This window comes from Lissotriton helveticus, chromosome 7 (assembly GCF_964261635.1).
Source record: "Lissotriton helveticus chromosome 7, aLisHel1.1, whole genome shotgun sequence".
Lineage (NCBI taxonomy): Eukaryota > Metazoa > Chordata > Amphibia > Caudata > Salamandridae > Lissotriton > Lissotriton helveticus.
In genome coordinates, this window is record NC_136068.1 from 1755461006 (window position 1) to 1755481117 (window position 20112).

At 46.4% G+C, this 20112-nt stretch overlaps 1 protein-coding gene across 3 annotated transcripts in view; it reads left to right on the forward strand.

Annotated features, from left to right (window-relative positions):
- Window positions 1-20112, forward strand: part of LOC144770734 (sialic acid-binding Ig-like lectin 13) — a 767717-nt gene that overhangs the window by 154015 nt on the left and 593590 nt on the right. For all 3 annotated transcript variants that reach the window (XM_078655472.1, XM_078655474.1, XM_078655473.1), the window contains one exon: window positions 2232-2418. In XM_078655472.1, coding sequence (XP_078511598.1) covers window positions 2376-2418 — 43 coding nt within the window. In that variant the 5' untranslated portion in view covers window positions 2232-2375. The remainder of the gene's footprint in view (window positions 1-2231; window positions 2419-20112) is intronic.

A 20112-nucleotide genomic window follows, 5' to 3' on the forward strand; every position in this document is an offset into this window, starting at 1 on the left:
AATATGTGCTGCCTAGCACCAATGCAGGCAACCCTGCACCGTGGTGCAAGGGTGCTTGCGTTATATGCATGATTGTTTTTGTACGGGAAGGTACACCTTCCTCCACATAACCAATGCAGAGGGGCATATTCCTCTTTCTATATATGCTACAAAATATAATACAAAACAAAAAATAAAGATATTTCTCCTTGTTACACCTCTCCAGGGTGGTGTGTCTTTTTGGCACATTCCCAGGTTTGCAAGGTCTTATAAATCTGTTAATGCGTCAAAAACGCTGGGAGTTGCATTGGAACACCCACGCGACACCTATGGAATGCCTTCCTAGGGAAGAGCAATGCAATGCAGCAATTTGCTCTGCTTTACTCCAGATTTTCGGATCCTGTCAAAGCCACGCATAGTGGCTTTGCGTTGCTTCAAAAATCTGATTTAGAGACTAGCGTCACCCAGATACTACTGTGCATGGTGCAAACATGTTCGCAACCCTCTCATAATTATTCCCCTATGTGTATACACAAAAAATTGTTTTTTGAGGCTCCACCAACTGTAATCAAATCTAACTTGTAAACAACTAAATTATTATATTTTGTTAGGTTTTACAGTACATACAGAGAGTGATATACAAGTCACATGTTTAAAGATTCATATTAAAGAACATGGTTTCGGCCGCCATGTATTTTTGAAATGTCCCTTCACTTATTCAAAACTGAAGGAAAAGTTGGACGATAGACTTTAAAAAGTGTTTGGTTACGATTGAAGGTTTTTTTCATGAGAAAATTCTTATGCAGTTACAAGCCTGAGGCAAACGCTCATTAAGCTATGGAATAAAAAGGCCCCATCCCTCAAGCAGAGAAGAACTTCTGCTCCTTGCTTGGGATCTAAAAAGGAGATGGATTTGACTCCAACCTGAAACTTCGACATGGACACTCACTCCAGAAATGGTATCTGTTTACTTTGGCACAGATGCTGACAGCGGTTGTGCATGATGACTGGCTGGTCTCACTGGACTTCAGATTGCCTGGGCATCAGGACCAAATGCAATTTGGTTGTAATATAAGCCCATTATCACTGAGCGTGCCTTACTTGTCCTTGGTTCTTTAGGACTTTTCAATCTAAATTCACATTACAATTAACCCTGGGCGTAGTTCGCGAAGTAGCACTACGTGTAGCTACGCGAAGTGCACTTCGCACTACGCGAGCTACACATAGCACTGCACAGACTGCGTAGTACCCTGTTTGCACTGTGCAAGATGCTGTTTTCAATGATTGCACAGTGTGGACAAGCATCTGCCACTGTTCAATCATTGAAAACGGCATCTTGCACAGTGTGAGCTGTAGTTTTTTGACGCTCGAGTAGATGTTTTAATCGAGCGGCAGCTTTCTCAACGTGGACTGGTAGTTTCTCATCGCGAGCATATGCGACCACTCGTAATGAGAAACCTGACTCCCCCCCCCCATTGAGAATCTCGCTGGGTGGTTTATTTTCCACGCTCGCGATTGCCAATTTGATGTTGCTGATCACGAACGAGGAAAAAGTCTCACCGGGATGTCATTTTGCTTGCTCTCGGTCACCAACTTGACGTTGAGGACCGCGAGCAAGCAAAAAATGACGCTGCACTATGGTACGCTACGCGTGTTTTCACTGTGCTACGTGCAATTTGCGTAGTGCGAAGTAGCTGAAACTTCGGAAACTACGCGAGGGTAGCGTAGTGCTTTGCCCAGGGTTAATTAAAATAACAAACACTCCCTACATCCACGGAAAACAATTCACTCTATAGAGGTTATTCATAACACCTAAATGGGCATACACTTTCATTTCAAATAAAATTACCACTATTTTATTTGGGATGACGCAATATTTCCATGCTATTGTCAGCACTGTGGGGCTTGGAAGGCTTGTGAAGGGAAAGTCACCAATGGCTCCCAGGTGTAGGGAAGAATTGCACCACTTTTAGAATTGTTATTGCAAAACAAAAAGTATGTTGCCCAACATTGCACTTTTCCAAAAGAGCTCCTATAGTAATCCATAGCAACCATAATCAGTCCCTTGCTCTCGTGATACATGCAGTTCACAAAGCAGCTGCACTTCCAATGGACATCACATTTTATGATCCATGTGTGAATGAGCTGATCAAATGCATTGTTATTATGTGGTTGCTGTATTGCTATATATATTCTTGTGTGTCAAATTATTACACTAATAAAGAACACTTTTATTTTATTTACCTCCTTAGATCAACCCACTGGAATTATTTGGTGTATCAGGAAAATGTGATGAATTTACACCTTTCCAGGAAATACAGTTCCCTGTTGGAGTACAAGTTCCCTAGTGAAATAACAAATCTGTCCATACCTCAATTATCTATGATCGTCCAAAAATGGGATTGGTTAGGCTGCTTCTGATGTTGTTTCTTTGGAAAGGTAAGTGTTGCATACCAATCTTGAATACGCCTATATGTAATGTATGAAATAACATATCTAGCATGTCATCTGACTTCCTAGGCAATGTCTTTTTATTGACGTCCTCGGGAAGGAATACCATTGGTTGATACTTCGCGAAACACTGGATCAGTGCAGGTGACTAGTCAATAAGTCTCCTTTTACTCACTTGAATGCATTTATCTAGGGCTGCATGTTCCTTTATGTTGTAATAAAAAAACTATCTAAATCCCTTGCTGGCTTAAAACTTTTAACACAGAGGAACCTGATTCAAGATACAGGTATTGCGTTCTTAGTGGACAACTTTTGCAACAATTTATCATCTGCCCTAGACATCCTAACTCCTTTAAAAAAATAAGCCCATCAAAGCAACGTTATCACAGCAACCAATAAGTGGTTCAGCAGAGTACTTGCTGAAATGGAGTGAGCTGGTCAAAAACTGAACACGACAAACCCCTCTACAAAATACCAGAGAGGCTGCCATGCTTAAAACTCAGTGAGGAATCGAGTTGCACAAAGGAAATCTTGAACAATTGATAAATCATAATGTTTTGAAAAGTAAACAACTGACACCTAAATTACACTGCAAAGACCTACTTCAGTTCATTGAATCCAGCATTGCCAAAATCTCTGGCTTAAACTCCTAGCTCTCAACTACTTAATCAATCTTTCTTGGCAGTTCTGTCACAGTATGCATTCAAATTTGCATGCAACCTCTGGAGACAGGTAAGAAGCTAAGGGCCACATGTATCAAGCCGTTTTTGAATCGCAAAGGCTGAAATTCGCAGAATTTCGGCCTTTGCGACTCGCAAACGGCCGTTTTGCATGTTTTGGGATGTATGAAACATTCCCAAAATAAGGAATTGCAAAGTTGTGCGATTCCTTATTTTGCTATAGCATTTAGGGAATCGCAATTTTGCGATTCCTTAAATGCTATGTATGTAGCATTTTTGGCTAGCGAAATATGGTTAAGAATTCGCAAATTACCACCAACTTTTAGTTGATGGTAACTTGCGAATTCTTAAAAAAATGCATATTTTGGCATTTTTTAAGGTGGCATGTGATGCACACACATGCCCATAGGGCATGTATGTGTGCCATATGCACACACTTGTATATTTCAGGGGTGCAGCAGGGTATCTTTGAGACACCCCTGCACCCTTGAAATAATTCTCAAATAGCGATTAGCAAATTGCGAATTATTTCGCAATCATTCCTAAGGGCCTCTTGGCCCATAGGAATGCATTGGAAATTATTCCTTAATTGCGAATTTGCAAAATGCGAATTCACAAATAAGCAATATTAAGGAATCGCTAAAAAATAGCGATTTTTTTCATACATACCATTTTGCAATTCCTAAATAGTGATTCCTTAAAATTCGCTATTTAGGAAATGCAAAATGGTTTGTTGATACATATGGCCCTAAGTCTCAGCACTAAAGTAAAACTCACCCTTAGCTCCATGCTTATTATCATGCTTTGGAGAACTCCCCCATCTTCTGTGGTGGATACTATGAACAGGATAAATATAAGAGGGCATAGGTAAGATGGGGACCGAGTGAAAGAACTGGTCTGAAGCTGCATCCCTGGCCCAACCACTGTCCGGTCCTTCATCTTCTCCTGAAGCACACAGAGATGATTCACTGCACTGGGGGCTCCCGGTGGCATCTGGGGTGTCCTCCGAAGTTGACAATGGTCTTTCTGGATCACCGGTGCCTGACATGCTGAGTAGGTCTGGCAGCTGCCATGTTCTTAGTTTGGTGGCTGTGACGGAGGACACACGTGGTCTTCATAGGCCATATCTGCAAGATCTTTCCCCAGAGGGAAATGAGCATCCGATTACACCAAGGAAGGATCTCCCCTGACAGGCAGGTAATTAACTCTGCAATTCCCAGTGCCATACATGTCCATGTCAGAAATGACCCCTGTGGGTGCTCGTTACTGACTACAGGTGCAAGCGACCTTCCTGATATTCCAGAATATAGAAGCAAGGATCTCCCCTTACAAAGTGCAAGCACAGTTAGGACAAGCTAAGATAGTCCCCTGGAGATTAACATGCAGATGTCCATTCAAAGTGAAATCATCCCCTCCACATTGATGAGCAAGCCAACAACAATAAAGAAAGGATTCTGGAAGTGAGTCCAGAGAGCCCCCTTATACTGCACACAAGACAAGCATTATGAGCCTATTTGAAAGGGTGACATCAGGACTGAAGCCCAGCAATAAAAAAATCACTTTCATAGCTTAACCCCCTTTTGAGTCGGGGATAAACAAACAGGGGGGCTGCTTCTGGGATTCAGTTAATCCTCAGCCAGGGACTCGGGAGAGGGGTGGTTGACCAGGGACAACTCTTTTCCCCATTTCACGATTGCTGAAATGCTGAGTGCTGATTCAGCACACAGTGCAGCACATCAACTCCTATGAGCTTTGGGTGACAGAGTCGAAGAAAGCAGCTGGCATTCCCCATAACAGGGAGCCGGCATCCCTGCACGTTAGCCTAATGCCTCCGACTGCACATGGTACCATTCTAATTGTCCCAGGTCAATGGCTGCCAAGCCCCTCTCAACTCTGATGCAATTCACTGACCTCCAAAAACCATGTGTTCAACAAATGGAGATCTGAAGTAGATGATTTTGCCCCAGGGGAATTGAGCACAGTCTTCTCCTCCATTCAAGTCCCAATATGATGCCACATTAAACTTGAAAGCTCAAAATTCTGAAACACATGCTGACCAAGACCACAGACATGATACATGACTCAAGTAAAGATACTAAAAAAGGTCTGTGGTTAGTCCTGTCACATCACCCTATGGACCATTGCAAGAATCCTTAATGGAAGAGATTTTCAGCAGACTGAGGAGATGACTTCACAACATTGAGACAGGAGGTCCCTAAAGAATTAAAGCAGCAAATCTTGAGTTTGGGGATCTAGAACAAAGAGTTCCTACACTGGAGGATTTGGGGGATGCCAGGTAAGGGCAGCTTAGTTTTTCCGGAAAGAACGAGGAACAGGAGCAAAGCATCAATCTACAGAGGCTTCTTGAAACCATAGGAAATAGAGCGGTCTTATATCAGAAAACGAGGCACCTCACACAATGCAGAGAAAGGGAACATCTATGATAAGCAGACATCCTTTATGACAGAGCACATCGAACAAGCAGGCAGATTAAACCTCAAGACAAAGTGCAGGACATTTTGACGTGTGTACATTACTTCAGACATAGGAGGCAATCATGATTGTTAGACCTGTCAACCTTATGGTGATATTCTCCCAAACGTTTTGCCTACTTACCTCCATTTATCAGCTGAAATTAGTTGTTGTTGCCCTTAGGGCTCTGTGCATTTACTTTACCACTTTTAGCCAGTGCAAACGTGCTTGTGCTCACTTCCCTAAACATGGTTAAACTGGTTTATACCTTATTTGCATATTGAATTTTCCTATAAGTCCCTTGTAGAGTTGTATGCCTAGGGCATGTAAATCAAATGTTACTTGTGGCAGCACATATTGTGACACCTACTTAAGTAGCCACTTGAAACGTGCCCCAGGTCTGCCACTGTAGCCTAACAGCAGTTTTTAAACTGCAAATTTGACTTCACAATATATCCTACTTGCCAAGCCTTAAGCTTCCATTTTTCTGAATATAGGTCACCTCTAAGGTAGGTCTTAGATAGCCCATTGGGCAGGGTGCATTGTATTAAAAGGTTGGACATGTACTTTTAGGTTTTCCGTATCCTGATAGTTAAAATTTCCTATATTTACATGTCTCTACTGTGAGGCTTATCTTTCCCACAGGATATGGGCTGCCTTATTACATTTGAAATATGCAAACTTTTGATTGAGGACAGATGAGCATTTCATGTTTGGTATCTATGAAATTGTAATGAGAAATCATCTTTAGTGGTAAAGCCACACTTTAAATTACAATTTTCAAAATGCCACTTTTAGTAAGTTGGCACTTCCCTGCCTTTAGTCATTTGGTGCCTGCAGCCTCCCCTGGGTCACATGACTGCCTCCTATCATCTTCATCCTACGCATGGATGGTTGGGTGCTGCACTCACAGATAATAACATCTATTTGATACCAATGATGCACAACTCTACTTAAAAGTCTCCTCTGTTTCGGAATGGCTCAAACACTGTTCGCAAATTATTCAGACCAGGATGTCTAGTGCTTATCTGAAGCTCACACAACCCAACTAAGACAGCATTCCTATTACATGTCAATATGCAAGATACAGCACAAACCTAGCTCAATACCATTACCCTTGACAGGTTTAAACCTCAACTTTCACCAATTGCCAAGTCATATGGACTCACCCCAGACATTAACCTCATATTTAAGGAACACATTCCCGAAAAAAGAAACAAAAAAGGCCTTGTAGGAGAGTAGGATCCACTTTTTGCTGGTGTTTCACTGTTTCTTGACTTTATTCTGGCTGGGGCCCTGCTAACCAGGACCCCAGCTTAGCTGCTTCCTCTCTAAATTGATTGCATGTATATTAGGCACACTCCAGATTGGTTACAGGGTTACTATTGTGAGTCCCTAGTATATGGTACCTTAGGTACTAAGGGCAGAGGCAGAGGCCTGGGCTGAAGCATGTATTATGTCACCCCTGGGAAGCCTTCCAAAATGGCACCACAAGTCTGCTACTGCAGCCTGGGTAAGGTGGTGCAGGCACCACCTACTAAGAGATATGCTGCCTATATCTACCCCTAATCACTGACACATATAAACATGACCGATAATTGTTTAAAAGAACCCCAGCATCAGAAAATGGATGCTGCAGCCACAAACATGAGTCTGACCTCCTGCTGCCGGATGAAACTCCGGCAGGGGAGGCCTGGACAATAGGTTTCCTGTCACAGGGAGGGGTAACCACTGCCCAGACAGGCTTTAGTGTATTGGGGCTGGGTGGGTGCATTCAGTGAATGCTTTTCAGACAGTGCTGGGGGCACACTTGGTGTCCCTGTGCATATCCCTGTTCAGACCAGTTGCAGAGGCACTCAGCCCCTGCTCTGGTGCGAAACTGGACAAAGAGAAAGGAGTGTAACCACCCCCTCCCTGGATCCACAAACAGATGGGTCCCTAGAGTAAGTCCAACCCCTAAACGTAGTATAAGTATGGGAACCCAGTCCTTAGGACTTTAGATAACCCTGGAAGAAACTCCGCAATATATATCCTGGAACTTGGACATTCTATTTCCACTAGTAGACAGAAGAATCTCCCTTGGGGTCAAGGAGTGACTCCAGTGTTCAAACAGGCACCAAAGAAGCATCTTGCTGGGCTGCATTTCCAAGGCTCCCACCGGATCTCCGTGGATCTGCAACACCGGAGATGGACTTCCAGACATCTCCAAGGCCAACACAAGATCCCAGCAAAGCTGAAACCCGCAGCCATCACGAGAGATATGGGACCAGAACTCCTGGACAGAGGGCACATTTGCAAGTGCATCAACTTCCCAAGCTTTCCCGAAGTTGTGCATTGGACTACTTGTAGATCAAGCCCGGAGCACCATTTGCATTGAAGATTGTGGGCCTACACTCCACGAGTGTTCCGTGGGCTCACTTCTAGCATTCCCGCTTGAGGATCCTTTGCAATCCCTGTTCCATCGAATGTTGGGTCCCCCACGAAGGTAACTCTTCTGTTTCTTGGGCTTTCCTGGTTTCTCCAGATATACCCAAAGGGTGAGTCCCTCAGACCTTGCTGGCCTGTCCCACAGCCAATCTCTGCTTTCTGCCTGGGTTGCTGTTGCCAAGGCTTGTTTGGTCCCATCCGGAATACGACACTGCAGCATTCGACATCCTTCATGGAACCATGTGAATCCAGCTCCTTGTTGTCGTTGACGCCTCCTGGTCCTCGTGGCTGAAGAGTCAAGCTTCACCTTCTTCACCTGCATGCACCCGACATCGGTTGGCATCTTCTCTTTGCCTTCCTGGTCACTGGCTAGTGACACAGACTCTGTCCCCTCTGCTTTCAGGTTCTTCACGACTCCGATCCAGGCTTGAATCCAACCGGACACTTTCCACTTGGTCGCTTGCAGCACTTTTCACCAGCTCGCCGTAGAAAACAACGCTGAAACCCGATACGGAAATAAACCTATGCACCCGGCTTCCCTGGGAGAGGGTACCCAAGTACTCCGGTGCTCCTGTGGGTATTGACTCTAGAACTGCCTATTTCTAAAGGGATTTCCTCCAAGTCCTCTTCTAAGTATCCTTCCTTTGTAATTTTCCAACCGCGACTTTCCCCATAGAAGTAAATGGTGATTCGCGTCTGTGTTTAGACACTGCACGCGTCTACCGTGGGTCCCCTGTGTCACTACCTTGGGTGGTTCCTGGTGGCTCCAGTGGTTCTACAGGCTCTAGGCCTGGTATCTATGTCTGTTTTGGTTCTTATACCACTTTCTTAGTACATGGTTTGTGAGGCCCCAAGGGCTAAACATACTGTGCTAATTTACTGTGTGGTAAATAAGTTTAACTGATGTACTTTTGCCTCTAGCCTCACAAAGAAACTAGAAGAGTGTCTTTAGAATAAATACATATATTTTATATATATGCCTGGTGTGGTTCTCCTTTCATTTGGTCATTCACGAGATTATAGACTGGTAAAACAAGCTGCTTTACATTCCTTCAAGACTTAGCCTGAAGGCTGCTCTCCACAGCTACCACTAGGATAGCTTTCTATAAAGTTGTCTTTAACCTACCATCGATAGGGAGTCACTAGAAAAGTGGACAGCATATGCCAGGCCAACTTCTCACATTGGTGTGCAGCGTGTGGGATTCTAGCTTACCATTGTTTTAACAGATAATCTCAAGTGTTTGATCATTTGAAAACCACTAAAGGTACCAGAGGTTCATATAATACAAGATTAAATACAGTAAGTTCGACTGAACTTAGAGTTGTGTGTCAAGGGCTTAAGCACACCCTTTCTACAACTCAAGAGAGTCCAGCAGGTACTCAACTAGAGTAGGCAGTGGATACACCACACCTCAGTATTTATGACTTCAGGAGCAGGACCTAATGTGTCTCTGCCAGATGTTACTGAAATCTAAGTATGAGACATTCCCTTTCTCTGATAAGGGCTCTGTGGACACTCAGACAACTGAAGTCTGGCAAAGGTGCCAACACCCAACGCCTCAGAGAGATATTGCTGTTAGATGACCTGAAGAAGGCTTCAGATCCTGAAAGGGTAGGAGGTGGGTTGGGAGCAGCAGATGAGGAAAATCCCAGCGGTCCAATCCCACAGGATTCAGACTTTGATGTTGACCAGGATGTTGACAATAAACTAGACCTGGACAATCCAGCTCCTACTGTAGATGGAGAGGGAGGCCCAGTGGGTCACTTCTTTGTTCCCCCAGGAAGAGTTGGTGGTGTGCCTCGAAGACCCAGATCACCTTCAGTGGAATCTGATCATTCTGACACATTAGTAGGAGGGACACCTCCCAGGAGGGACACCTCCCAGGAGTAGAGAGAGCATCAGGTGAGAATGGAAGAAGCTCAACTGAGGATAAGGAGACAGAAAGTAGTCTTAGAAAGGGAGTCCCTGGCGCTTGAAAAAGCAAGAAAAAAGATGGGACTAGTGGCCCATGGTGGCAGCAACTTCCCTAGTGTTAGGGGAAGGTCTTATGACCATAGAAACTTAAACAAGATTGTCCTACCCTATCAGAATGGGGATAACATCCACAAATGGATGACCGCACTGAAAGGTCCTGCAAAGTACAGAAGGTACCCCAGGAGCAGTGGACAGCAATCTTGTGGCTCTCCTTTGCAGACAAAGGTAGAGACAAGCTCCTCACTGTCAGAGAAGAGGATGCTGATGATTACAAAGTCCTGAAGAGTGCTCTCATAGATGGGTTTGGCCTAACCACTGAGCAGTATAGAATACTGTTCAGAGATACCCAAAAAGCACAGACACAGAACTGGGACGACTTTGTTGAATGTGCTACTAAGGCTCTGGAAGGCTGGTTACTGGGCAGTAAAGTGTGTGATTATACAGGATTGTATAACTTGATCATGAGGGAGCAGATCCTTAATACCTGTCAGAATCAGCTGTTGCATCAGCACCTGATAGAATCTGATCTGACCTCTCCCCATGAATTGGGAAAGAAGGCAGACAAATGGGTCGGAACCAGGCTGAAGCAGAAGGTACAGAACCAAGGTGGTGACCAAAAGAAGCAAGATCCTAATAAGGGTGGGGAAAAGGGTAAAGACCAGAAGTCTTCATAAGGCCCCCAAAAAGCTTCTAATGGTGGGGATTCCAAATCTTCCAAGAAAGGAAAAGGCCAAAAGAAACCATTGTGTAAAATATGTAAATTGAATGGCCATTGGACAAGTGATTGCACCAAGAAGGATGCAACTCTAGCCACCATTGCCCCTAAGGCAACTGTTCCCCCTAGTTCAACTCCAAGTGGTGGTACTCAGCAGAAGGGTGTAGTAGGGTTAACCCTGGGTACTGAGATGGGCTCTGGCCTAGTCAGAGTTCCAACCCAGGCTGTGTTAGTCTATGATGGAGGCATGGACATGACCTCCTCTGTGTGTCCCAGTAATTTGGGCAAGTACAGACAACAGTCTATAATACATGGAAAAGAGGCTTTGGCCTACAGGGGCACAGAGGCAAGTGTCACGATGGTCCCACAAGACCTTGTGGACCCTGGACAGATCATACTTGGTGAACTTTACCAAGTGACCAATGCTAGCAATGTCAGGACCAATAATGCCTTGGCAGTTGTTAAGTTCTCCTGGGGAGGGGTAACTGGCCTTAAGAAAGTTGTGGTGAGTGCAGACCTCCCTATTGAATGCCTGCTTGGAAATGATTTAGAGACTTCAGCATGGTCTGAAGTGGAGTTCTGGACCCATGCAGAAATGTTAGGGATACATGTGTTAGCTGTGACTAGGTCACAGGTCAAAAAGCCTGACACTGAACAGGCCCTGGATTCTGGTATAATGGACCAGGTGCCTTCCAGGAAAAGGACAGTAAGATTAAGGCAGTGCCTTCCCCCTGACTCAGAGTGATGATCAGTCTCTTGAGGGAGATGATTGTGTTCCAGAAGAAGGAACTGTCTCAGAGGTGCTTGAGCCTGATCAGGTTGAGTTCTTGGGGACAAGCGGCCCTTCCAGGGCAGATCTGAGTCAGGAGCAGCTGAGCTGCCCTTCTCTTGAACCCTTCGGATAGCAAGCTGCTGCTGAATTTGCTGGGAATGCTAGTGGCACCCATAAAATCTATTGGGATGATGGACTACTGTATTCAGTATACCTCTGAAGTTCAGGGGCTTCCTATTGACACTAACCTATGATATTCATTTAGCAGGACACCTGGGCCAGAACTACACCTGGGACAGTATTGTCCCACACTTTCACTGGCCCCACATTTCTAAAGACAGAAAGGAGTTTTGTTGCTCCTGTGTAACCCGTCAAGCCAGTGGTAAGGCAGGTGGCACCACAAAGGCCCCCCTGATACCACTACCTGTGGTGGGAGTTCCCTTTGAGAGAGTGGGTATTGACATTGTTGGACCAATGGATCCCCAGACTGCATCTGGGCACAGGTTTATCCTAGTAGTGGTGGGCCATACCACTAGGTACCCAGAGGCAATCCCCCTTAGGACCACTACAACACCTGTTGTGGCAAGAGCCCTCTTGGGAGTTTCCTTAAGAGTGGGTTTCCCTAAGGACTTAGTATCTGACAGAGATGCAAACGTTATGTCCAGCTACTTGACTGCATTGTGGAAGGAGTGTGGAGTGAATTACAAATTCACTACGCCCTATCACCCACAATGCAATGATTTTGTTGAAAGATTCAACAAATCCTTAAAGGATATGATCAAGGGTTTTCCGGAAAAGCTCAGTCGAAGATGGGACATCATTCTACCCTGCCTTTTATTTGCATACAGGGAGGTTCCTCAGAAGGAGTTTGGCTACAGAACTTCTGTTTGGTCACCCTGTAAGAGGCCCATTGTGACTGGTGAAGGAGGGATGGGAGTTACCTCTCAAACCCCCTTACCAGGACATAGTGGACTATGTACTTGGTCTCCGCTCCCGGATGGCTGAGTAAATGAAAAAGGCAACTAAAAACCTTGAGGCTAGCCAGGAATTACAGAAAGCCTGGCATGACCAAAAGGCTGTACTGACTATTTACCAGCCAGGACAGAAAGTGTGGGTGTTGGAGCTTGTGGCCCCAGCAGCTCTCCAAGACAAGTGGAGTGGACCCCACACTATTGTTGAAAAGAACGTAGAGGTGACCTATTTAGCGGACCTAGGAACTCCCAGGAGCCCCCATAGGGTGCTTCATGTCAACAGACTAAAACCATATGTTTACAGGCAGAGATGGGCTTGCTCATTGTTAATGATGAGGGACAGGAGGAGGAGAGTGACCCTCACCCTGACCTCCTCTCACAGAACCCTGATGATGGGTCAGTGGAGGGTGTAGCCTTGGCAGGCAGCCTCACTGCTCCGCAGCAAACTGATTGCAGACTAGTGCTCAGTCAGTTTAGACATATGTTTTCTCTGACTCCAAGTCAGACCACCTGGTGCACTCATGAAGTGGACACTGGGGACAGTCTGCCTGTTAAAGGTAAGATTTACAGGCAGCCTGATCATGTCAGAGACTGCATCAGGACAGAAGTCCAGAAAATGTTGGAATTGGGAGTTATTGAACCCTCAGATAGCCCTTGGGCTAGTCCAGTGGTCTTGGTACCAAAACCTCACACCCAGGGTGGTAAGAGAGAGATAAAGTTTTGTGTTAACTACAGAGGTCTCAATGCAGTCACTAGGACTGATGCCCATCCAATTCCAAGAGCAGATGAGCTCATAGATATTTTGGCCTCAGCCAAGCTTCTTAGCACATTTGATCTTACAGCTGGCTACTAGCAGATCAGATTGGCTGATGATGCAAAGCCAAAAACAGCATTTTCAACCCCTAGTGGGCACTATAAATTTGTGGTAATGACCTTTGGTCTGAGGAATGCACCTGCCTCTTTTCAAAGGTTGATTAATACAGTCCTTAAAGGCCTGGAAGACTACTGTGGAGCCTATCTTGATGATATTGCTGTCTTTAGCTCCACCTGGAAGGGTCACCTGGTCCACCTGAGAAATGTTTTGAAGGCCCTGCAAAAGGCAGGCCTAACTAGGAAGGCTACTAAGTGCCAGATAGGGCGGAGTCAGGTTGTGTACTTGGGCCACCTTGTAGGTGAAGCCAGGTTCAACCATTTCAGAGCAAAATCCGGACCATCATGGACTGGGTTGGACCCACTACCCAGAATCAGATCTGAACTTTCTTGGGCCTGACTGGGTACTACAGAAGGCTTGTCAAGGGGTATGGATCCATTATGACACCCCTGAAGGACTTAACTTCTAAAAGAATGCCTAAGAAAGTTCAGTGAAGAGTAAGCTGTCAAAAGGCATTTGATGACCTGAAGCAGACCAGGTGCACTGCACCAGTTCTGCAAAGTCCTAACTACTCCATAGAATTCATTTCCAAACAGATGCATCTGATTTGGGGGTAAGGGCCGTACTATTACAATTGAATGATGAAGGTCAGGACCAGCCAGTAGCTTTTATAAGCAGAAGGCTGACCCCTAGAGAGAAAAGTTGGTCAGCTATGGAGAGGGAGGCCTTTGCTGTGGTTTGGACTCTGAAGAAGCTGAGGCCATACTTGTTTGGCACTGACTTCACTGTTCAGACTGACCATCAGCCACTCTTATGGCTAAAACAGATGAAGGGTGAAAACACACAACTTTTAAGGTGGTCCAATTCCTTACAGGGGATAGACTATACAGTGGAACATAGACCTGGGAGTAGCCATGCCAATGCAGATGGACTCTCCAGATATTTCCACTTAGAACATACATGAAGACTCAACTGGTCAAGGTTACTTTAATGACTCTGCGTTGGGGAAGGGGGGTGTAGGAGAGTAGGATCTGCATACTATGGTTACCCCAACTTTTTGCTTGTGTTTCACTGTTTCTCGACTTTAGTCTGGCTGGGGACCTCCTAACCAGGACCCCAGCCTAGCTGCTTCCTCTCTAAATTGATTGCATGTGCATTAGGTACAATCCAGATTGGTTACTGGGTTACCCTTGTGAGTCCGTAGCATATGGTACCTTAGGTACTAAGGGCATAGGTACCCTAGAGGCCTACCAGGGGCTGAAGCATGTATTATGCCACCCCTGGGAAGCCTTCCAAAATGGCAATACAGGTGTGCTACTGTAGCCTGGGTGAGGTGGTGCATGCACCCCTTACTAAGATATAGGCTACCCATAGCTACACGTAATCACTCACACATATAAACCCATGTCACTCCTATGGCAGGCCTTATCAATCCTGAAGGCAGAGTGCTTGGTTTTGTGTGAGAGGATGCCCATGCATGAGCAGGACCCCTCTTCAGCTTTCGGATTCTATTCTCTGTAGCTATTCTGTGATGCAGCCAGACCATTTACTCTTAAGTGCATTATAACCTCGCAGTAAATGCTAACTTTGGAATGTCTGCATGGAAACATGTCGTATTTGGTTTCAAACACTTTGGAATCCTACCCCCTGCCAGTTCTGGTGGCGGGGGTAGAACTCCTCCCTTCTAGAGGGAGAAGACATGTACACACTTACCTGACCGGTAATAGTTTAAAAGAGCCTCAGCATCACAAAATTGATGCTGCAGCCACAGACACGAATCTGACCTCCTACTGCTGAAGGAAACTCCGGCCGGGGAGGCCTAGACAATAGGTTTCCTGTCACAGGGAGGTGTCATCATCCCCCCAGACAGGCTTTAGTGTATTGGGGCTGGGTGGGTGCATTCAATGAATGCTTTTCAGACATTGCTGGGGGCACACTTGGTGTCGTGGTGCATATCCCAGTTCAAGCCGGTTGCAGGGGCGTTCAGCCCATGCTCTGGCATGAAACTGGACAAAGGGAAAGGGGTGTAACCACCCCGTCCCTGGATCCACCCACAGGTGGGTCTTTAGAGCACGTCCAACCCCTAAACTTAGTATAAGTATGGGAACCCACTCCTTAGGACTTTAGATTACCCTGGATGAAACTCTGCAACATATATCCTGGAACTTTGACATTCTATTTCGACTAGAAGATGGAAGAATCTCCCTTGGGGTCAAGGAGTGAATCCCCTGTTCAAACAGGCACCAAAGAAGCATCTTGCCAGTCTGCATTTCCAAGGCTCCCGCCGGATCCCGATGGATTTACGACACAGGACTCAGACTTCCAGACATCTCCGAGGTCGATACGAGATCCCAGCAAAGCTGAGACCTGCAGCCATCACGAGAGACATGAGATCGGAACTCCTGGACACCTGATACATTTGCAAGTGCATCTACTTCCCGAGCTTTCCTGAAGTTGTGCATTGGGCTACTGTGTAGTCCAAGTCCTGAGCACCATTTGCACCAAAGATTGTGAGCCTACACTCCAAGAGTGTTCCGGGGGCCCACTCCTAGCATTCCCGCTCGAGGCTCCTTTGCGATCCCTGGTCCGTCTACTGGTGGGTCCCCACAAAGGTAACTCTTCTGTTCCTTGGGCTTTCCTGGTTGCTCCAGACATGCCCTGACTCCCCTTCAAAGGGTGAGTCCCTCAGACCTTGCTGGTCAGCCCCGACATCCTTCCTGGGACAGCTCAAATCCAGCTCCTGGTTGTCATTTATGCCACCTCGTCCTCGTGGCTGAAGAGTCAAGCTTCACCTTCTTTACATGCAAGCACCCGACATCGGTTGCCATCTTCTCTTCGCCTTCCTGGTCACTGGCTAGTGTCCCAGACTATGTCCCCTCTGCTTTCAGGTTCTTCTCGACTCCGATCCAGGCTTGGATCTATCCGGACACTTTCCACTTGGTCGCCTGTAGCACTTTTCAGCAGCTCGCCATAGAAAACGATGATGAAACCCGACACGAAAAGACACCTATGCACACGGCTTCCCTGGGTGAGGTAACCTGAGTACTCCGGTGCTCCCGTGGGCCTTGACTCTAGAACTGCCTAGTTCTAAAGGGGTTTGCTCCAAGTCCTCTTCTAAGTGTCCTTCCTTTGTAGTTTTCCAACCGCGACTTTCCCTATAGAAGTAAATGGTGATTCGTGTCTGTGTTTAGACACTGCACACGTCCTCCGTGGGTCCCCGGTGTTCACTACCTTGGGTGGTTCTAGGTGACCCTAGCGGTTCTACAGGCTCTAGGCCTGGTATCTATGTCAATAATGGTTCTTATATCACTTTCTTAGGATATGGTTTGTGAGGCCCCTAGGGCTAAACGTATACTGTGCTAATTTACTGTTAGCTGAATAAGTTTAACTGATGTACTTTTGCCTCTAGCCTCAAAAAGAGACTAGAGGAGAGTGTTTAGAATAAATACATATATTTTATATATATATATATATATATATATATACCTGGTGTGGTTCTCCTTTCATTTGGTCATTCTCGAGATTATAGACTGGTATAACAAGCTGCTTTACATTCCTTCAAGACTTAACCTGAAGGCTGCTCTCCACAGCTTCCACTAGGATAGCTTTCTATAAGGTTGTCTTTAACCTACCATCAATAAGGAGTCATTTGGACTGGTGCAAGGCACCCTCTAGAATAATGGACAGCATATGCCAGGTCAACTTCTCACAGGCCTGGTACCAGCTTTTTCTTCTAAAGAATCCCAAACTGTTTCCTCCAGAAAAATAATTCAGAACTGCTGTTCAAGCACTTGTACTCTCATATCTGGATGGTGATTATGTCCTAACATGAACTGCCGTCCCTAGATGCATCCTAAATGCAGCAGCATGTCTCATCCAGGGTCTGAAGAAATATGATGCCATCACAAACTACTGGATGGATTTTCATTAGCTGCTATTAAGGGCCTGTACCATCTTCAAAACCAGCTGCCTCATTTACAAAGCTATCATGACCAGCCCCTTATCCATCAAGGATGGATCGCCACACACTTTCAGCCAGGAGAAGAACAGCATCCAACTGTAGACTAAGCAGTGTAAAAAAGAAAAAACAAGTCAACACATATTTTCCACCCATACGCCCAAGCTATAGAATATCATCCCTATAGTCATCCAGTCCCCAACATTGTTACAATTTAGGAAAGAGTTGAGAACTCAGGGCTTCATTAATGAGGCCCTACCGGCTCTATTACACCGACAGAATGTCACTTTTTGGATGTTTTTGATGTTCCGGTGGAGTAATGTGCCACATGGTCTTTCTGCTGGCGTTCCCAGAAACATCCATGACTTTTTGACACTGTCCCACATTTTTTAAAAATCCCCAGGGGGAGGCGTAAGGGAGGAACATTAAGGAGAAATATCTTTCTTTCTCCTCATTTCTCCTCTTTTTAAGAAAGAGGTAAACACCTCTTGTGATTGTTTTTGTGCAGGAAGGACTCCCTTCCTGCACAAAAATAATCATCCCCTCAATGCAGGCCCTCTTGCAACATCGGGATCAGAGAGAAAGCACTGGAGTGGATCATCTCGTTCCTCGCCGGAAGAACCCAGAGAGTCCGCCTCCCCCCGTTCAGATCCGAGGCCACCGAAGTCATCTGCGGCGTACCACAAGGATCTTCCCTCAGCCCAACCCTCTTCAACGTCTACATGAGCCCCCTCGCAGCCATCGCACGCCAACACAACCTCAACATCATCTTCTACGCCGATGACACCCAGCTGATCCTCTCCCTCACCAACGACCCCACCACCGCCAGAGCCAACCTACATGAAGGGATGAAAGACGTCGCCGACTGGATGAGGAACAGCCGCCTCAAACTGAACTCAGACAAAACGGAAGTCCTCATCCTGGGATCATCACCCTCCGCCTGGGACGACTCCTGGTGGCCCCCGGCCCTGGGCACCGCTCCCAAGCCAACAGACCACGCACGCAACCTGGGCTTCATCCTGGACTCCTCCCTGTCGATGACCAGACAAGTCGACGCCGTCTCATCTTCATGCTTCAACACCCTGCGCATGCTCCGCAAGATCTTCAGATGGATCCCCACTGAAACCAGGAAGACCGTCACCCAGGCACTTGTCACCAGCCACCTGGACTACAGGAACACCCTCTACGCCGGAACCACAGCCAAACTTAAAAAAAGACTCCAGCGCATCCAGAACGCCTCCGCACGACTCATCCTGGACATCCCACGACACAGCCACATCACCGGACACCTGAGAGACCTGCACTGGCTCCCCGTCAGCAAGAGGATCACGTTCAGACTCCTCACCCACGCACACAAGGCTCTCCACGACCTGGGCCCCAAGTACCTCAACGACCGCATGACCTTCTACACGCCCACCCACCAGCTACGATCGACCAGCCACGCCCTCGCCACCATACCACGCATCCGCAAAGCCACAGCCGGAGGAAGATCCTTCTCCTACCTGGCAGCCAAGACCTGGAACACCCTCCCCACCCACCTTCGGCGAACCCAGGACCATCTCTCCTTCAGAAGGCAGCTCAAGACCTGGCTGTTCGAGCAGTAGCGGTCCCCCTCCCCCAGCGCCTTGAGACCCTCCCGGGTGAGTAGCGTGCTTTATAAATGCCGTGATTGATTGATTGATGGTGCAAAGGGGCCTGCATTGGCATATGGCAACCCATTGTGCACCAGTGCATGGTAAAAGGGCAGGAATGTGCCGTATCTAAAACATACAAGGCCTGCTGTGTAGCCCTATGGCAAAAAAACATAAAGACCCTCACTTCTTTAAAAAACACTACAACACTGTGCATTAACCATTCTCATTCCAGGTCCATCTTCTCTTACTTGTTTACTTTAACCCCTTCCATGCTCATGACGAGCTTAGCTCGTCATGAGCCACGGTTCCCGTGTGCTCATGACGAGCTGAGCTCGTCATGACATTAGAATGCTCACACACAGGTATAATTCCCCTGCTGTGCGAGCGTTCTACAGAAACGGGTGTGGCCGTGACGAGCTCAGCTCGTCATGAGCACACGACCACCGTGCTCATGACGTCCACCCTCCCCCTAGCACAGGGGGGGAATCAGCCCCGCAGGCAAGGGGTAAAACTTGACTTAGCCACCATTTTAGGGAAATGAAAGGGGCAGTTTGTATGTATAAGTGCTTGTATTCCAGTCGAGGTTCTTGAGATTTTAAGATCAAAGGTCTCTAGAGCGAAGGTTAAGGGTGCGGTATGCTGTAAAAGCATGGCTTTCAGTCTGCTCAAAGTAGCAAACTATATAAAGTAAACATTCAACGAAGGCCATAATGGCGCCTCCCTGATTATATTCATTGGGGGAAACAATACTTACATACAGCAAGTAACCCTGGAGTTCACAGTCACCATATAGGCAATGCCCAGAAGCATCCCACAGCAACCTTGACTGTTCAGCATCAAGTAACTCCCATTCGACAGCAGCTTGAATACCTGAGTAATTACGGCTGCTGGAGTCCCTTTCATTTGGCAAGACAAATTCGCTACCAAACCATTACATGCTCCCTGCAGTGAAATGTCCTGTGACATCAGAGAACCGCTCAAAGCGTTCTTGCAGTTTGTACCACTTACAAACACTTCTTGGAGACGCACAAGCATGCGATTCTAAGATGACTGCTGCGTGAGAGTCTCCTTACATTTACGGCCTGTTTTTAATTCCAAATCGACGAATTTCTGTCAGAAACTCATCCTAAAGGAGGTTGCTGCATTTCTACAGTACTAACCTTTCCTGTGGAGCGTTTTCAAAGGTGGAAGTGTATTTTTTCACCAC